The 19,528-nt window shown below is 38.3% G+C and overlaps 1 protein-coding gene and 1 pseudogene across 1 annotated transcript in view; one reads left to right on the top strand and one right to left on the bottom strand.

The window, feature by feature from the left end:
* The first annotated feature begins 6,870 nt into the window (after nt 1-6,870).
* The window catches only part of LOC148213757 (uncharacterized), a 261,467-nt pseudogene continuing 248,809 nt past the window's right edge, over nt 6,871-19,528 (top strand).
* The window catches only part of MSH3 (mutS homolog 3), a 62,613-nt gene continuing 55,300 nt past the window's right edge, over nt 12,216-19,528 (bottom strand). Inside the window, exons 21-24 of the mRNA XM_088130426.1 lie at nt 17,475-17,661; nt 16,486-16,615; nt 15,699-15,873; nt 12,216-13,266 (exon numbers count right to left, since the gene is read on the bottom strand). Of these exons, the coding sequence (XP_087986552.1) occupies nt 13,137-13,266; nt 15,699-15,873; nt 16,486-16,615; nt 17,475-17,661 (622 nt within the window). The 3' untranslated portion in view covers nt 12,216-13,136. The remainder of the gene's footprint in view (nt 13,267-15,698; nt 15,874-16,485; nt 16,616-17,474; nt 17,662-19,528) is intronic.

Here is a 19,528-nt window from a genome sequence, read left to right as displayed (position 1 = left end):
CAAGGCAAAGAAGCCTATTACACTAAGATATAACAAATATATTGTTATTGGTTCAGTTATCTAAAATTACCCAATTCTCATGAAGTCTGTACAAAAAATGTTCATCAATGTAAACACACACACACACACACACACAACCACTACATAAATTTCCAGAGAGCTCCATTTGGGAAAGAAGATGTTCAGTGCTCTTGCTATCTCATCAGTAGGACAGTGCAAAGAATATTGATTAGTCAGTGTATCATCCCCTAAGCCTCTGAGCCTCTGGAGATCAGAGAGAAATAAAAATCCCTCCCAAACTCCAAATCAATGCTACCCCTACCTATGTTAATACGACAAGAATATATTTATTTATTATTTAGTTTATTCCATTTATGCACTGCCCAACTCTGAACCAACTCTGGGCAGCTTACAATATAACAAAAACATGGTAAAAACATAGTACAAATCAGCTAACAAGATGGGCATTTGGCCACTTGACACAAAAATTATGTTGGATGCATAAAACACATCCAACAAGGGGGCTCCATCAACTCTAGCCCAGACTCTGGGAGAACAGCCAGGCCTTTAAGGTCTTCCAGAATGCCATCATGGTGGAAGCTGTCTGGTTTGTAGAGGGGACCTCATTCCAGAGGGCAGATGCCGCAACAGAGAATTACATGTTTCTAAGGAAAAAAGAAAAAAGAAATTATGAAGCCATCTCACCATGTTGTGTGCTGCAGTCAAAAGCCTCTAAACAGAAAATTATAAGCATATCTGAGTTTTGCAACCAGGTGTGGTAAAGTGTGGTCATAAGTTGTAAACAATGTAGACAGAGTCCAAAAATAGGTCATTTACAGTGTAAACCTGAATTCATAGATAACTATTCAAATTAACCATTTTTTTTTATTACAGTCTCCAAGCAGAAGACAATCACTCTTTTAAGAGAATGGAGTGATTTCTTTGTCAAGGAATTGGGGGAAATGGAGACAGATTGTGGAAGAAAAGATATGCCTGAGAAGACTACTTTATCCCTTTGAAAGATAAGAGAGGATCTCAATCTTTATAATTCTTCCTCTTGACAAATCAGTGTCACTGCTATTAAATTTGCCATCTTCTATGACACAAAATGATTAGGAATCGTAGCCAGAAGTCTGAAAGACTTGACATCAATATGAACAGAATGAGGGTGAGATTCAGGGCAGGGATCAGTAGGTCAGGCCAGTTCAGGAGGCAAAAATAATTCTAAAGCAAGATGTACTAGAGGAATAAATTATGGTTCTCAAGGCCACTATTGTATGACAAGAATGCAACTGTTGACTCCCTATGGATTCTCACAAGTATTCTGATCAGAAGGGTTATTGTAAAGGTCCATTCCTAAAGGATAGGAAAATATAGCCTAGAAATTGGAATTCTATACTGCCCCTGCTGCAGGAACTTAAGCACTGATGCAGTAGTTCCAAGGTGCAAAAAGATCTATCCTGAGGTTATTTATTCATCACATAGATTTATATACTGTCTGATCACAATGAGGCTAGTTGATATACACTAAAAAAAATCACAAAGTAAAATCCAAGCATCCCACTGCCTCCATAAAACCAGTATCTCTTGAAATAAAAACTATCACCAGAATTAAATGCAAACCCAAGTAAAAAGCAGCCTGTCATTCTTCTTAGTGACTAAATTTTGTCAAAACAACATTGTTTTTGTACCTTACTGAAATGCCAGCAAGAAAGGGTCCAAATGAACCTCAGATGGTAATCTGTATTATAATGTTGATGTCTCATGGAATTGGGGTCCTAAATATCCCCTCTTAGGATATACATACATGACAGGCAGATTCTGTTTTCCCAGATTAGGGTCATGGCTGAAAGATGCAGACTTTATTATGAATATCTCACCAAGCATGGCTGAGCTGGTCACTGAGGACATTTCCAGGCTTAGATTTGCTAGAATAATTACAGATTGTAGGAGGGACTAGTGCTATAATGTAAAAGCGGACTGAATCTATAAGGGGTGCATCCAAAGATAAGGAAAATGACTGAGACTGGGACACTAAGTGGTCCAAGACTTGGATAATGGCATAGCCAAGGCAGGAGAAACATGGCTCCCTTTCTAACACTGATTGTTCCCCCTATGAACTGGGTAACCTATACAGAAGGAAAGGCTTCTCATAGTTGACTTGTAGTCCCAAGTCAAGAAACACTTGAGAGTTATAATGAGAAAGCATGGTGCAACTATGAGCCAGTCTTCCAGATAAAGAAATTAGATAACTTGGATGTGAAAGTACAGGTAGTCTGCGCTTAATGACTGTTCATTTAATGACAATTCAAAGTTACAATGGCCTCATAAAAAGTGATTTACAATCTGTACTTTCACCTACGACAGTTGCAAATCATTGCACCACCCCCTGTGGTCATGTGATCGCAATTTGCTACCTTTTTTATGATAGTTGTTAAGCAAGTCACGTGGTCATTAAGTGAATCATGTAGTTATTAAGTGAATTCTGGCAAAAAACATCTACTGGGGAAGCTGGATTCACTTAACGATCATGTGATTCGCTTAACAATCATTGTACAAATGGTCATAAAATTGGGTCTGGTCACGTGGTGACTTGGTTAACTACCACCCCACTTAACAACCAATTTTCCAGTCCCTATTGTGGTCGTTAAGTGAGGACTACCTATATGCCATTACAGATATACATTTGGAAAAAACTGTATGGAACATGGCAAGACCAAATGATAAAATACAAAATTGGTAAGTGGAACCATCTCCTATAAATTGAAGTAAAGTACAGTGGTAGGTCACTACAATCATATGAAAGTACTCATCCTGCAAGTCAACAGATGAAAACAATATCCTTGCAAGAAAAGGGGAAGAATGACAGCAACCAGTATCATCCTACAGTAGGAGAGCTTCAAGAAGTCCGTAAAATGATGAATATCCAGTGTAAACGTATGGCCGTCATTGTTTGGAATGGTGAAAAATCTTAAATAGAAGGTGGGAGTAGTCTTCTGGAGGTCCTAATCAATCGTACTTTTTTTGTTGAAGGGGAAAAAAAACCTCTGGGCATAATTCTGGAAATGTCCTGGAACAAGGCAATTAAATACAAGATTAGCTCAGAACTTCAGTGACCTGAGAAACAATAGACAAAATCTACAATTATTAGTTACAGAGGTCCACACATCTTAAAATTGAGCCAAGCCATCTGTGAATGAAGGGTACTGGTGAACATCAGGATCAGAATCAGAGATGCTGCCTCTAACCTGTGGCTGTTTTGCACAGAATAGAGAGGCAATGTCAACCTCAAGAGCAAGCCTCGGGGGGGCATGACTGCTTCACTTGAAACGGTGGCAGTCTCTGGCTGAAGCAGAAGAGGGACTATGGATGGGTATGAGAGAGTTTGAAGTAAAGTTGTAATTGCCATTTTCACACTTTTGTATAGAGCTTGTAGGCTCTGTTCAAGGATTATCAATCTGAGTTCTGAACAAACATCTTCACTGAAGGGAAAGTCCTTGATCTTAGTCTTGGCCTTCAGTGTAGGAGTTATAGCACACAATCATCACTTCCGAACCTTATGACATAATGAAAGCAGCAGAACTCTCGGATCAGCAGCAGTTGTACTGGCTGGGAGCTGCCCAGAGTTCAATATACGCTGGGCGGCTATGTAAATGCTATATTTTTATATATATATATATATATATATATATATATATATATATATATATGCAAGCAAGCTTCTGAAGCAACAAGGCTAATTTCTGACAATGAATGAAGAGGCAAGAAGTAGTGCTCAGATGCAAGGTCTGTGTTGAAATAATGTTCTGAAGGGAATGTTTTAGGATATTGCTGGTTTGATTCAGCCCACAAAATAGCAATAATTGCTAGGCAAGGAATTATGGGGTTTAGACACGGGGCAGGGAGCATAATAGAAGAGAAGACTAGTATTCCTGTCCAGGGGAGGTTTTACAGGCAATGGATATGGATATGGAAAAGGCTTCAGGTTCCAGAGTTTGTATTGGGGAGGCCACAGAGACTTTATTTTTTTCTCTGAATGAGACTGAGTAGACAGGCCTTTTAGAAGGTTTTGTCTGTTTACTGAATTTCCCTAATGCTGAGTACATTGCAGCAGAAGTAGGAAGTTCAAACTCACTCAAGAAGAACAGAGGGAGGTATCAGGCAACTTTTAGGGCAGTGTTTCTCAACCTTGGCAACTTTAAGATATGTGGACTGCAACTCCCGGAATTCCCCAGCCAGCATGGGGAATTCTGGAAGTTGAAGTCAACTTATCTTAAAGTTGCTAAGTAATAAACACTGTTCTAGGGCATGGTAGAAGCCTGGGAGCAAAAGAACTAGAACAGTTTTAAAGTCTGTCATTATAAGAGTTTGTACTCAAATAATGGTTTACAAATGGGATGAAGGATGGTAATGATTCTACTTAGTAATGCTTGGCAATGCTTACAGAGGTTTACTGTGGGGCTTTCTCCAAGAGAAAAGAGACAAAGTTTGGGTTCATTTCAGGAAGGAAGTCTGATTCTGCAACATTGGCACTTGTGGGTTGAAGCCTTTAAAAGTGTAAAGTCCATTATCCTTCAAATAGTGATAAAAGAAGCTGAATTCTACAAAATAAAATACATGAAAGAAGAACAATATTTTGGTGTGATTATGAACTCAGAGAATCAGCATGCTATTGTTGGCAACTGAAACAAACTGGAAGTTTCACCTAGTCCTGTGTCAGAAGGATTAAAACACCTTCTCTTGATTCGTTCCAAGCCGGAAATAATGCACACCAGAGATCAGTGGAGGTCAAAGATATTACATTTATTCAACCTAAAGTTGCCAGATAACTTTGGGTGGTGGCCGCGAAGCACTTCTCTTTGTTTCCGTTTTTATAGGATTCTGAAGTTTAGAAATTTAGCCAATCGTTATCAATGGAGTGGCATGTGTTAGCTTATTACAAACAATCTTAGAGATAGAGCAGATGCCTCTTTATTTATACCTAAACAAATGTCTCTTTAGCTAGAGTTAAGCAGAAATGTTTTAAATGGGCATTTCATCTAGACATGTGTTTTTCTATAGGTATGCAAGGATTTTGCTATGTGATGTCTTTATTGTTTCTGATGGAGAAGCCACCTTTTATACAATGGCATTACTATTGCCTATTTACTACTGCCTACACAATCTTTAAACACATAAGAAAAATATTCCAACATAGGCATGGTATGCCAAGGGAATAGGACCCTCTCTAGAATTCTATAAACTCTATAACAGTGTTTCTCAACCTCAGCCACTTTAAGGTGTGTGGACTTCAATTCCCAGAATTCCCCAGCCAGCATGCTATCTATATGGAGTTGAAGTTCACACACCTTAAAGTGGCTGAGGTTGAGAAACACTGCTCTAGAAGGTTCTGATGAGTTCTTCATACATGTAATGAATCATAGATTGCACAATAAAAGATTCTCAGGACTGATGAGATAAAATACAGCACATAAGGTCTTTCATTCCAATTTTTAGCATAACAAGGGTAAAAAGCCTGACTTTTCTAGTCATATAATTAAATAAATCATGTAATATATATAATATTATAAATATTATATTAAATTAATATATGATTAACATATTAATATTTTAAAAATAAACAGGTCAGATAATTAAATTAAATAATTAAATGAATTAAACCAATCAATCGGTCTGCCCCCAGCAACTGATAAACCCAATTGGGTTCCAAAGGGAGCTGGGGGGTTATACCCAAGGATCTGCTGCACGGTCCAGCAGAGGCCTTGGCCACTGCCTGGAATAGGAAGGCAGCTGAAGCCTTGGACAAGATTATGCCCATACGACCTCTCTTGTTCCATCGAGCCTGACACTCCCCATGGTTTACAGAAGATTTGAGGGTCTTGAAAAGGATTAAGAGACGTCTAGAGCACTGCTGGAGGAAAACAAAGACCAAAACCAACCAAACACAGGCTAGCGCTGCTATTAAGGCCTGCCTTGTGGCAGTAAGAGTGGCCAAACATCAATATTTCTCTGCTCTTATTGCATCTGCAGAATGCTGCCAGGCAGCCCTGTTTAAGATCACCTGATCCTTTTTGGGAAAAGGGGGCCCAGTAGCCCATTTACAGGGCCGTGCAGAGGAATTTTCTAGGCATCTGGAGGATAAAATCGCTTGGATCCAGTTCCAGTTGGATGCCAAGCATGAGGCATGGTCTATAGAGATGCCCAGGGTACGTTCTTACCCTGTTATCTGGGAACGGTTTGATCCTTTTGAACCCGAGGAAGTGGACAAAGCCCTCCGGATGGTCAATGCCATCACCTGTCAACTAGATCCATGTCCCTCCTGGCTAGTCAAAGCTTCCCAGGAGGTGACATGTGGGTGGGTCCAGGAGATGGTGAATTCATCCTTGAGGGAGGGGGTGTTTCCAGCTGCCTTTAAAGAGGCACTGGTGCACCCCCTCTTCAAAAAGCCATCACTGGATCCCATCATACAAGACAATTTTTGTCCGGTCCTCCACCTCCCCTTTTTAGGGAAGGTGGTTGAGAAGGTGGTGGTGTTGCAGCTCCAGAGGATCCTGGAGGAAACAGATTATCTGGACCCTTTTCAGTTGGGTTTCAGGCCCAGATATGGGACAGAAACAGCATCAGTTGCACTCATGGATGATTTCTGGCAGGAGCAGGATGGGGGTGGTGCATCCATCCTTGCTCTTCCTGACCTCTCAGGGGCTTTCGACACCATTCATCATGGTATCCTTTTGGGTCAACTTGGGGAGTTGGGAATGGGCAGCATAGTTTTGTGCTGGCAACCTGATGGGGTTCTCTTCCTTCCTCCAAGTTCTCCTTTGTGGGGTGCCCAAGGGTTTGGTACTCTCTCTGCTCCTTTTTAATATCTACATGAAACCACTGGGTGAGATCATCCGCCACCATGGGATGAGGTATCATCAATATGCAGTTGATACCCAGTTATACATCTCCATCCTAGGTGAGGTGAGTGATGCCATAACCACCCTTTCACGGTGCCTGGAGGCTGCGGGCATGTGGAAGGGGTACAACAGCTTCAGCTGAGCCCTGGTAAGATGGAGTGGCTATGGATTGGAGGCCCCTCTGTATCCAAGGATTTACCATCTTTGGTTTTGGATGGGGTTGCATTGCCCCATATGGACCCAGTGCATAATCTGGGGGTCCTCCTGGACTCACGACTCCTGCTCGAGGAACAGGTGGCAGTCGTGGCCAGGAGAGCCTTTGCCCACCTTCGTGTGGTACGCCAGTCACGCCCCTTCCTGGATCAGGAGGCTCTCCAGTGAGTCACTCATACCCTGGTCATCTCTCGCTTAGACTATTGCAATGCGCTGTACATGGGGCTACCTTTGAAGAGTATCCAGAAGCTACAGCTGGTCCAAAATGCAGCCACGCGGATAATTTTGAGTGCCCCAAGAACGGCGCATATAATACCTTTACTGAGCAAGCTGCATTGGGTGCCAGTTTGTTTCCGGATCCAATTCAAAGTGTTGGTTATCACCTTTAAAGCCCTACATGGCATGGATTCAGGTAACCCGAGGGACTGTCTCACCCGTCACATCAACCCATCCCACCCGGTCAGGCAGAGAGAGCATGTTGCGGACCCCGTCAGCAAGGGAACGTCGGTTGGCAGGGCCCAGGAGGAGAGCCTTCTCTGCCATTTCCCGCTCCCTTTGGAACTTTCTCCCCCCAGAGGTGCAGCAGGCCCCTACACTCCCGGCCTTCCGGAAGGTGACTGGCCCAAGGTCACCCAGCTGGCTTTGTGCCTAGGCGGGACTAGAACTCAAAGTCTCCCGGTTTTTAGCCTGATGCCTTAACCACTACACCAAACTGGCTCTCACAACTGCAATAGTAATTGCTATAGACAGTGAGTGCTTTGGCACAGAATAGTACACTTATTCACAAACTAGCATGCTGATATATAGATTGCATTGGCACAAAATCTGGCTTATTGTTCACAAGCTGGTACACTGATAGGTAGATTGCATTGGCACAAAATGTGGTTATGATCTATCACGCCAGTGCACACTATGGAATTGCTCTTGCTTGGCTCTTATCAGTATAGAGCTTCAGTAATTAGGAGATCACCAGGAGGAATCTTGCTTCAATCTCAGGCTTGTTAGGGGAATGACAAACCAGATATCTCAGTTTGATTGTAATGTTATTTTTTCTTCCTAGCAAATTCCTGATTATTAAAGCTGTTCTCGCTGCAAAGACAAGATTAGGCAAGGTGTTCAAGAGGCAGCTACTGACATGCTTGTGTACTAGTGATAAACTAGGGTTCTCTAGAATGTTGGTGTGTTATTTTGCCTAACTGGCCATTGATTCCTTGCAAGTTTCCTTAGAAGTGACTGACATGTTTGTGCAGCCACGTATAGTACAGTACATGCTATAGAAAGCATAGAACTAACACCAACTTTAAACATTTTGTCTGCTGCACTGTGATCAAAATGACAACATATGGATATGACATATTAAGATTTCCAAATATAACTGAACTTGCAATTCATATTTAAAATTAAATATTTCTCCCTCTTTTAAGACCCCCCAATTTTTTATAATGGCTCTTTAAAAGAGACCACTAAGACTCCCAATTATAGCTACTGTATATTACAGAAACCTAGTTAGTCTGTGATGCAACTGTATAAGAAAAAAGAGATCAAGGTGTTATCAAAACTGGACAAGGCAGGAGCAGAAGATGCAGCCTCGGCCACTTCGGATAATAATCTCAGCTCATAATAATATATGAATAGAGCTTATCTCCAAAGAAAGGAATAAACTAAGTAAATTCTTGAGAGCTCACAGGTCTTTTATTCTACCTACCGTGCAGAATTAATTTCATATTTGAACCAAGCAAGAACATCTAATGCATGTTTAGTTTTTAATGCCTACCCAGGAGGATTTTATTCTCTATTCTAATTTTAAAGTAATGTAGCAAAACCTGAAAAGCAATTAATGGTAATGACTAATCAAAATAGTGCCTACATAGATACATAGCAGAAATTAATTTTAGAAGTTATACCTTTACAGAGTTAAGAAAAACTAAAATTTGTCTTATTGCTGTTTCAAAATTCAATTTTTGTAGGCATGTTAGGAAAGTTAAATATTGCATTTAACCCTGCCCCCACTTTTCTCAATATTATGTTTTAATCCAGTTTACATGCAAATATTAAAAACAATACAAAATGGAACCTATTTACATAATAAACTACAGACAGAAAATTGCTCAAGATCTTTACTTAATCAGGGTAGGCAGATTGTAGATACATACTTCTTATTCAAATGCTAAACGTGAATGAGAGAGCCATAGTGGTGTAGTGGTTAAGGTGTTAGAGAAGGAGTGGCACGCCTCGGGTTCTAGTCCATCCTCAGCTACAGCAGCTTACTGGATAATTTTGGGCCAGTCACTGTGTTTCAGTTCAACCTGCCTCACAGGGTTATTGTAGGGAAAAACAGGAGGAGAGAGAATTACGTATGCTATCTTGATCTCCTGTACAAAAGGCAGGATATAAATCTAATTAAAAAAATGAAATCCTACAATCACATTCTGTCAGAAAACTGCAACAATATACTTATTGTGTTTGGCCTTTCCGGCTAACAAGCGTTTTTTTTTCAGTTGTCATAATACATATATCTCTTAATAGTGTTAACTGTTAATTTCAAACCATGAAAAATTAATATTTTTTGTACAATACAGTACAAATATTTTTCTATTCATCTATTATTGCAGTCCATATTATTTTTACCATTTGCGTGGGTCAGGCTTAAATTTTAAGGCACCTTTTTCCAATTCCTATTATTTACTAGGGTATTTGAAGAACAAAAGAATTTCTACTCTTGACCAAGTTTTAGATCCCTATCATTGCCTACACCAGACAGGTGCTTTCATGAATCTCAGTCTGAGGGAGGCAGTAAGGAAAGGGAAGCAAAAACAGTAAACTGAAAATCCTACAATGCTATAACTATATTCTGTTGATTTGGTGACACAAAACAAGCCTTGTCCTATAAATTAATAAAGAATGAGCAACGGAAAAATGAAACATCATTGAATATATACTTAAGAACAAGCTACTAGCTACTGAGGACATGTGGCTTCAACATACCTGCTTTGTTCCTGCAGGTCAAAATGGCACCTTCCTCAAATAAGGATGCATTTATCACTATACAAAAGACCTTAAAAGAATCACAGATACAGGTTGCTTGTAATTACTGTTTTTATTCTTCATGGGTCTCACTATGCAATAATGCACTGGCAGGGTAGAAGACAGCTTGTGCAGAGTTCGGCTGTTTTCTAATGCTATCAGAAAGAAGTACCTACCTGGCTATCCAATGCATAAACCTTGAAAAATATAGAGAGAGCTGAAGACCCTCTTTGCCTTTGAAGCAAAAGTGATTAAAAGTATTGGAGAATTTCAAGAGTACATATAATTCAACGATGATGAGGTTTTTACAATGAGGGAAAAGAAAGGGATTAAATTTGAAGTTAGGAAATAAAAAGTATGTTCAAGGAGGTTATTGCATCAAACTGATAAAGCATTGGGAAATGTATTTATTAATCATACTTCCACCGTGTTGATCACAATGATTCTCGGTGACGTATAATGGAAGACGAGGTACCGTATTGCTACAGCTAGTCTCAGAAGATTAAACTACTGTAATATACTGAGGCTTTGATGATGGAAGCTTCAACTGGCCGAAAATGCAGCAGTCTGTCTGCTAAGCAGGGGTGGCAAATTTAGCAAGGTTACCCTGATACTACAGCAGCTCTTGGTTACCAAATGGCTTCTATAGCCAGTGCTGGTGATTTAGACTTTTAAAGCCTTACGTGACTCATCATCCAGGAACTTGCAGGATCTTTCCTGGTAAGGTTTAGCCTGCTCCATGAGTTCTGAGGGATGTGTTCAAAACCTTACATGAAATGGAGGGGGGGGGGGCATTGAGAGCCCATCAATATGCTTTCACTCAGAAACACCTTGCCTTGTTGATACAAAATGTGTCTCTTTCCTTTAAGAAGGCCCTGAATACTTTATTTTTCCTCAGAGCATTTGGCCATTGATGGTGGAAGAGCTGTCTTAATTTAGTTAGTTTAGGAATTGGTTTTGTTTTTGTGTTCTCTGTTGCAAACCATTTTGTGTTTCAGGAAATAGGCAGTATTAATAATTTTAAATGCATGTATGTATAAATAAATAAATGAAATGAGGGAATTCTTTACAATTTTGTGATTAACCAAAGTCCTCAAGTCCCCATAATTGAGTGTAGCTTGAAACCTCGATCCCCTCATTCTTATCTGGCACTGTGAGTACTGCATTAAAAATTGGACAGTCATTTGCATATATTTGCAGTTGCATGGCAACAACTCCCCCAGATTTAATCAACAGAGGAAGCATGTAAACTACTGTAGCCATCTGGGGCAATTTTTTTTTATTTTTTTTTGCAACCTCCCAAAGTTTGCTGCTGCTTGCTTTTCCTGAACAAGACGTTTGCCTGGCATCACAAGTTCAGCTACGTGTGTACAGCATGTCTGAACTCCCTTATAATAAGGAACTGGAGAAAGAGGCTTCCTGAAGGTTCCTTCAGTCAGCACAAAATTTAGCATCACCTCAAGAGGTTTTAAATAAATATTAGTCACTGTTTATCTATTGTCACTGTATGAATTTAACAGATATTTTACATTAAAAAAGAAGTCTGAGAATACTTGGCATCTCATAAACGGTATCTGTTCTGAGCTTGACATATTCAAATTCAGTTTTGTTTGAGCTTGCAAATTCATGTTCATTAATAACTGCAACATTAAAGCTATGCTCTTTACCTCCCAAATTATGAGCAAGACTGTAAAGAAAACTTTGGGCATGAGAGCTTCCAGTTTACCTTTTTATCTCAGAGGGCTGTACATAGTGCCTTCTGGAGGTTCACAAACCACGCCAGTGCATATGTATTCAGGCATACTCATATATATAGCCTTCCCACCCATCCCCGCCCACACTTTGTTACTGAACTGTAACTGCCACTGACTGCAGATTGTTACCTCTAATCTGCAGATTATTCTTCAGGAATGACAAAGACCAATTCACTTTTTAAAAAAGGACAGTAATATAAAATATGAAAATATCATTCTGTTCTATTCTATAATAATCTCTTCTGCATCTATCAAACCCAAAGAAATAATTTATTCTTCTTCTGTTTTAGTTGTTTTAGAAATGAACACATCTTTTACAGCCGTGTATAAATAGACATTTATTTTAATATAATTTATAGTTATATAATTTTCATATTGCCATCAACAATCATAATTATCCATCAAGTAGGAAAAAGCTTTTCAGGTATATACTAAGGAATAGTTTTGGGGGGGAAATCTGATGTCTGGAGACATAATATAGAAGAATGTAACAATTTTTTTTTATTCTCAGCACATAAAGTCACCAGATTTTAGGAAGCAATTTGAAAAATTAAAAATTGGAATTTAGTATAAAACATCCACTGAAATTAAATAATACAACATGGACCATTTTTGCTTTAATGACTGACCTTGACTGCATCAAGATGACATCATGTAAAACATATATTTTGCAATTATTTCTAGTCGCAAGAGCCTGACAAGGTAACTGGAACTCTGTGTATTGGTGTACTATGTCACTTGGTTTAAAAGTAAAAACAGCTATGGATATCTCCCAAACTAAATTGCACCATGGTACTGGGGAAAAGAAGCTTCATATTCCATGCATTTTCTTAAACAAACTCCCCCACCAAGCTGTTATCCTGAGAAGAAATAACACAGAGGTACCTTTTGGTTACCTGTACATTTCTTTTCCACTCTCCAAATGCCAATATTCTCTTCTATTGAAAATTACATAATTTTCATTATGAAAATAGAATGAGATGAAAGGCCCTGTAAATTGCTTTTAACTTGGGGTGGGGGATACTTGGAGCTCCCGATAGCTATACCATTTTAGCTTAGGAATTCTGTTCTACGTAACTCATTCTTGAAGTTAGTTTACAGAAATTAAACACCAAAAATGATTATGTGAAACAGGCACTGTTATTAAAAATCTATCACTATATCCATAAGTGATCTAAAATTTCACTTTATGTACATCCATTTCTTTTTGTGAGAATTTATTAAACCTTCTATGCTATTTCCATTTTCAGTTGGCAGGCTCTCTGGAATTTTTAAATTGGCTGAAATCATTATCTATTTCAGACACACTTTTCCATCTTCGAAGTTCTCCAATGTCATCAGTGTTCCATAGTTTAGCAAAATACATCAACATTTTTCTAAAAAACACAAACAGTTCAATATTAAAAATTATTAAGCCATCAACAATAAACATGTAAGTGCTTCCATTGTTATTTCATATGCAGAAAATATGTATATATAATAAATGATAAACACAGTAATTTACTTTCCTATTTGGTAATGCAAGATGAACACAGCATACTTCATATCAGAAAGGTGATGAGGAAAACGGCAACAAAACTCCACAAAATCTCTGCAGAAGATTCACTGAAATATTCTTACCTTAACTTTAAAAGTTAACTTATAAGTTAAATTAAAAAATCATATGCTGAGCTTCATTGTGCAATCAAGGTCAATTAGCTTCCTTCATGTTAAAATTGCCACCTTATATTTTAGCATTTTCTCTCATTTAGCTCCTATTCTCTGGACTCAACTCCCCCTCTGATACTGTGTATCTTCAAATCTCCTGAAATTTAAAAAGGCCCTTAAAACTCTTCTTTTTTGCAGGCTTTTATGAAGCCAGAATAACATTCCTTATTATTCATTATAATTTATGGGTAGTTCTTGCTTAACATCCATTCATTCAGTGAACATTTGAAGTTAACGATGGCGCTGAACGAATGGACTTATGACTGGTCCTCGAAGTTCCGGCCGTTGCAGCGCCCAGTGGTCATGTGAACAAAATTCGGGTCCACTTGGGCCCGTCTCCATTTATGACTGCCTTTTGACCACCTGACTACCCACTGCTGCTAGCTGCCCATCCCACCAGAATGAATAGGGTAGACATGCTCCAGGTCCCTTCCCTTAAACATTGCCATTTTGTGGGTTCTTGGAAGCGTGCCTTTTCTGTTGCAGCCCCTGCCCTATAAAACACCCTTTCCCCTGAGATCCGACAGGCCCTTACCCTTCTATCCTTCCAGACAGCACTCAAGGCCTGGCTCTTCCCCCAGGTGTTGGGATAGGGCAAGGTCAGGGTGGGATGAGAATGTGGGTTGCATCAGGGAAGTATGGTTGTGGCACCAGGTTTTTCTCTTTTTAGTTTTATTGCTGTCAGTTTTATATTGTTTTATTGGTTGCAAGCCACCTGGAGTTGTTTTAAGGTGAGCAACTATATAATAGAAATATGAAACACTATGTATCTGAAGCCTATATTAAATTGGGGTGTAGGGACACGTTAGGGCTGTTGCTGGTGTTCTGTTTACCCTCCTGGCCAGCAATGGACATTCTGAGCTCCTGGTGGAGTTTCTAACATTTTTAGTGCTGGGGTACTTGAATCTCCATGTTCTTAGGTTGGGTCCAGAGTTGCTCAGAACTTCATGACCACCAAGGGACTCTTTCAAGTTATTTCAGCCCAACTCAAGGATGGTCATGTCCTAGGTCTATTGTTTACCTTGGAGCAAATGACATGTGATCTGAAAATGAGGGTCTGCTGTCATCAGTCCTTTGCTTGTTCAGATCAAGCTGCACGTTTTCTATTCATTCTTTTCTGTTAAAGATCTATCTCTATAGTAGAAATGTCTTAGTCTCTGCATGTTTCTAGACTGCTACTCTTTTATCATTAAGGTAGAAAACACATCTTGAAGATTGGGGAAGCTTGGCAAAGGGATTAAAAGAGATACTATAGGAATTAAAACATTAAACTATAAATATTTCCACATGATAGCAAACACATTGGAAAATCACTCTAATGGAAAAGTTGACTCCCCCCAAAAATCAACGTTATGATAATGCAGAAGACTATTTTTATCGTACTTGGTTTAAACTTTTTATGTGCAACAAAGGCATGTGTTTATTACCAATTTCAGTTCCTGGATAATGTGTTTAAATGAAGTTATATGTATTTCGCTTTTATATTTTCTTCACAGTATTGTAAATAAAATTAAATAGAAAATACTTTATACTTTGGCATTTATACTACTGGGAATCATGGGAGCTGGGCAAAGAAATGCTTGTATATGCATAAATAATAAATTCAGACTGTAGGAATTAAAGTGGGTAGTCCATATATCATATCACTACATATCATTTTTATCTGAGAGGAAGACAACCTTGTACTGAAGGCATTTTCCCAACGAAAGAATAGATTGAAAACACAGGCACAAATCTGCACAGCAGCCAGCTTTCAAGCTGGAGAGCTGCCAACTTCAGTTAAAACCAATCCTAGAGATTCTCAATAAATGTCTACAAGTTACACACTTCTGTACGTGTATGGATTTATGTGTTTTAGACACATGCGCACACACATTCATACATGCCTGCCAGAAACCACATTTCAAAAAGGGCCAGGACAAACAAAATTATATTAACAGAACATGTACTATTATCTACTACTAAAATTAATTGCTTTTATTTAGCACATACATACAACCCCACTCACAGACAGATGCATAGGCATACATGCACACTTCTGAGCTGCACTTCTCTTTGAACACTATATTACAGAAAAAAGCAAACCAATCTATTTTCTAACCTTTTCATATTAGCTGATCTCTCTAGTTCCTTTGATTTATGAGCTGCCTTTTTAAGAATTTCTTTTGGCACATCTGCTAGCTTAGCAACATTTAGACCATAGCTTCTTGCAGCAACTTCTTTGGTTATTTGATAAAGGAAAGTGACAAAGTCTAGATGATCTTGTTCTTCAAAATCTAAAAAGAAAAAGTATATTTCATTATCATTTTACACTGAACTCTTTCAGTAAGTTTTTAAAGTTACTTCTAACTAGGTATATGCAAATCCTAGTTATGAAAATGGAAATTTCTGGAGATCTCCAGAACATTCCATTTCTTCTCTGGACCATGTTGATCTAATTGTTCTAGACATAGACTGGCAGTTTTATGGAATTTAATTCCCCAAACTAGAAGTGGTTCATGGGGTCCTAGTTATGGGCTTCAGGACAAAACAAGCCAATTTTGGGGCTGAACCATATCCGGAATATCATGGATACTTTCTCAAATGGAGGATTCACTTCTGGAATATTGCTGGACTTTCTGTCTCAGCCAAAACATCAATCAGAGAAGAAACAGAATTCTTGGATTTTTCTGAATGTTCAGTTTTGCACATCCTTGTTACCCACCACAGACACCCAGTTTTCAATAACTCTAATTCTCTTCCTGAATATGGAAGTTTTAAGTTTAGCTTTAATCATATTAATTGTTACTAACACCTACTAAGATGACTGAAGCTAAGACACAGACAACTAAACAGTTTTAAGGAATTACTAAAAAGAAGTTATCAGTCTGGTAAATTTGATATCATACCATCTTCTGGTTTACTATAATCTTCATTCACTAAAAAAGACATATGGTAGTTTCCAACTTGGGCTGGATAGGTTCTTTCCAACTCACACAGTGGAGGATAATGGGTAACAAATAGTGTCAACGAACCCACCTAGAGGGGAAAAATATATATTTAAGATTTGAAAGTACATCCTCAACTAACAGCAAGCTGATAACCTAACTATCATTTTCCTTTAATTAAACCTGATTTTTTAAGTTTGGTTCTACAGCATAAAGGGATCCTTAATATTCATTAATACTTAGAATTTTTATTTGGTAAGATGGGGCCCAAATTGATCCTTCACTGTCCATGTTAATCCCAGGTTATTCAGAGGGCAAATTCTTTCATCTCTCTAGTTTCAGATATGAGGAGTATGTATACTTACATCCTTCACTTTTAAGAGAACTTCTGGAATTAACTGAGATCTAAGTCCTAAAGAAGCATGCCCCAATTATACCAGCCATTCACTATCATCCATGGTGGGTAGTTTTTTCAGGCTGACAATGTTAGATTGAACACTTTAGTGTTATAATTAAGTCTATAAATATAATTCCAGTAATATCATAATTAAATTGCATTCCATGGAATTGTTTTGAGCATCTCAACATCTGAAAACCCTTCCCCGTTGCTAGTGAAAAACTAGCCAAAATAAGAATCTTAGAATCTTTCAAGAACATTGTAAAGACAAGGCTGTAGTGGGCAAAGTTGGTAAAGCCTGATTTGTAAATATGTACTATTATTGTTTTAATTAATTAATTTTGTGTGTGTGATGTCTCACATGCAAACTATCAAAAACTTTGAGATAAAGTTGACTAAAAATTCAAATATCTCAGGAAAGGTTTGCTGTATATATATATTGAAGGCTTCCTGTATATATTATCTACAGATACTTTTCTGTTTTTTCCCACTTTTTCTTTACTTATTTGATGATTAATTATAATTTATCATTACAGTCAAATAACATACTTACATTCCTAATGAAATGTTCTAGAGTAGCATAAGCAATTGCAATTCCATCATGTGTACTAGTTCCTCTTCCCAGTTCATCCAAAATTACTAATGAATGTGAAGTTGCTTTTTGAATAATTGCTGCTGTATCTGTTAGTTCTTCCATAAATGTACTGCGACCTTTAAATACATTGTCTGTGGCACCCATTCTGCATCCAAAAACAAATGGACAAAGAAGAGTCAAAGAAGATAAAAAATGGAAGGTGTATCCTGAAATTCTGTACAACAGAGATGTTAACATCCAAGGTACTTTAGAAGATATTCCCTACTGTACTTACAAGAACTTCTGGTACTAGATAAAGTTAGATCAGCACTCTGGTCATTACGAAGTTGAAAGGCTACAGGAACTGATGAAATATCTACAGAACTATGGCAAGCATCAGAAAAAGAACCAGTAAACATTCCAACCAATCTATGCCAGCAAATCTGGAGAACAACACAGTGGCTAACAGATTGGAAGAGGTCAGTCTACAAACCAATACCAAAGAAGCAACGGAGTGTAAAAAAGTTCAAACAATATCTGTAATTTCACATACTATGAAGATAATCCTTAGGATCATCTGATACAGATCAGAGCCTTAAATAGAAAGAAAAATGTCAGATGTTCAAGCTAGTTTAGAAAATGCCAAGGAACAAGATACATTATTGCTGATACATGCTGGATAATCAAGAAAGCCAAAAAATACCAAAAGGAAGACAATATGTGCTTCATTGACTATAGTAAGGCTTTTGATTATATCAACATGTGAAGCTGTGGAATGTGCTTTGTTGTTCAGTCGTTAAGTCGTGTCCGACTCTTCGTGACCCCATGAACCATATTGCGCCAGGCCTTCCTGTCCTTCACTGCCTCCCTGAGTTTGCTCAGTTTCATGCTCATTGCTTCAGTGATGCTATCTAACCATCTCATCCTCTGCTGTCCTCTTCTCCTTTTGCCTTCAATCTTTCCCAGCATCAGGGTCTTTTCCAAAGACTCCTCTCTTCGCATTAGGTGACCAAAGTATCTGAGCTTGAGCTTCATTATCAGCCCTTCCAATGAACAATCAGGGTTGATTTCCTTTAAGATTGACTGGTTTGACCTCCTAGCAGTCCAGGGGACTCTTAAGAGTCTTCTCCAGCACCACAGTTCAAAGGCATCAATTCTTCGGCACTCAGCCTTCTTTATGGTCCAGCTCTCACAGCCATACATTACTACTGGATGGAATGTGCTTAGGGAAGTAGAAATCCCAGAGTATCTGATTATCTTAAAATTTAATTTACCATTTTAACTAATTTTGTGCTGCTTGTCAAAAGTTTTTGAATTGTATTCAGCACTTTAAAAATAATACTTTTATCTTTCTAAAAATATAAAGGACAAAGCCTGAGTTATGACTTTACTGCTTATATGGCAGATCAACATTTTCTCCCAACTTCATAACAAGATTTCAGCTTCTAAGCCCTTCTGTGGTTCAAGGAACACATAAACTAATAAAGACAATAGAACAACAATACTTAATAGTTCTGTTTTACTTAATTTGGATACAATTTGAAGAAAGCCCAAGAAAGGTACAACTATTCCAAAATTCCTTCTGCATCCTCATCCCAAAAGTATACACTTCCTCCCTAGGATTTGTCTTCCATATCTCTTTAACTGTTGTTTGTTTAATTAGGAAATTTATATGGCCACCCATTTTAAATAAATAACTCTGAGTGATTAACAACCAGTATGCAGGGAGATACAGTTAAATCATAATGTAATAACTAAGGCACTGCATAACAAACTCATAACATAAAGCATGCATCTATCTATCGATCTATCTAAGAGGGTTGGGCCTTCCAGATATCAAAGCGTAGGATATTCCATAGGACAGGCACCATGACAACAATTGTTGTTCATCAATAGAGTTGATCAACATTAAAGCTACTCTAACCTCCCACTAAAATTATTGCCAATAATTTTTCATCTCTTTCACTACATGTTGTAAATTGAGTAAACTGATCCAATATAATATGATTCTTTCTCAAGTATTGATGAGAAAC

The sequence above is a fragment of the Python bivittatus genome, unplaced genomic scaffold (genome assembly GCF_059951505.1).
Source record: "Python bivittatus isolate LINGU-HERP-01145 unplaced genomic scaffold, Pbiv_v1 ctg000850_np1212, whole genome shotgun sequence".
Taxonomy (NCBI): Eukaryota; Metazoa; Chordata; class Lepidosauria; order Squamata; family Pythonidae; genus Python; species Python bivittatus.
Note: the sequence above shows the minus strand (reverse complement) of the source record. Positions and strands in the feature narration are given on the sequence as shown.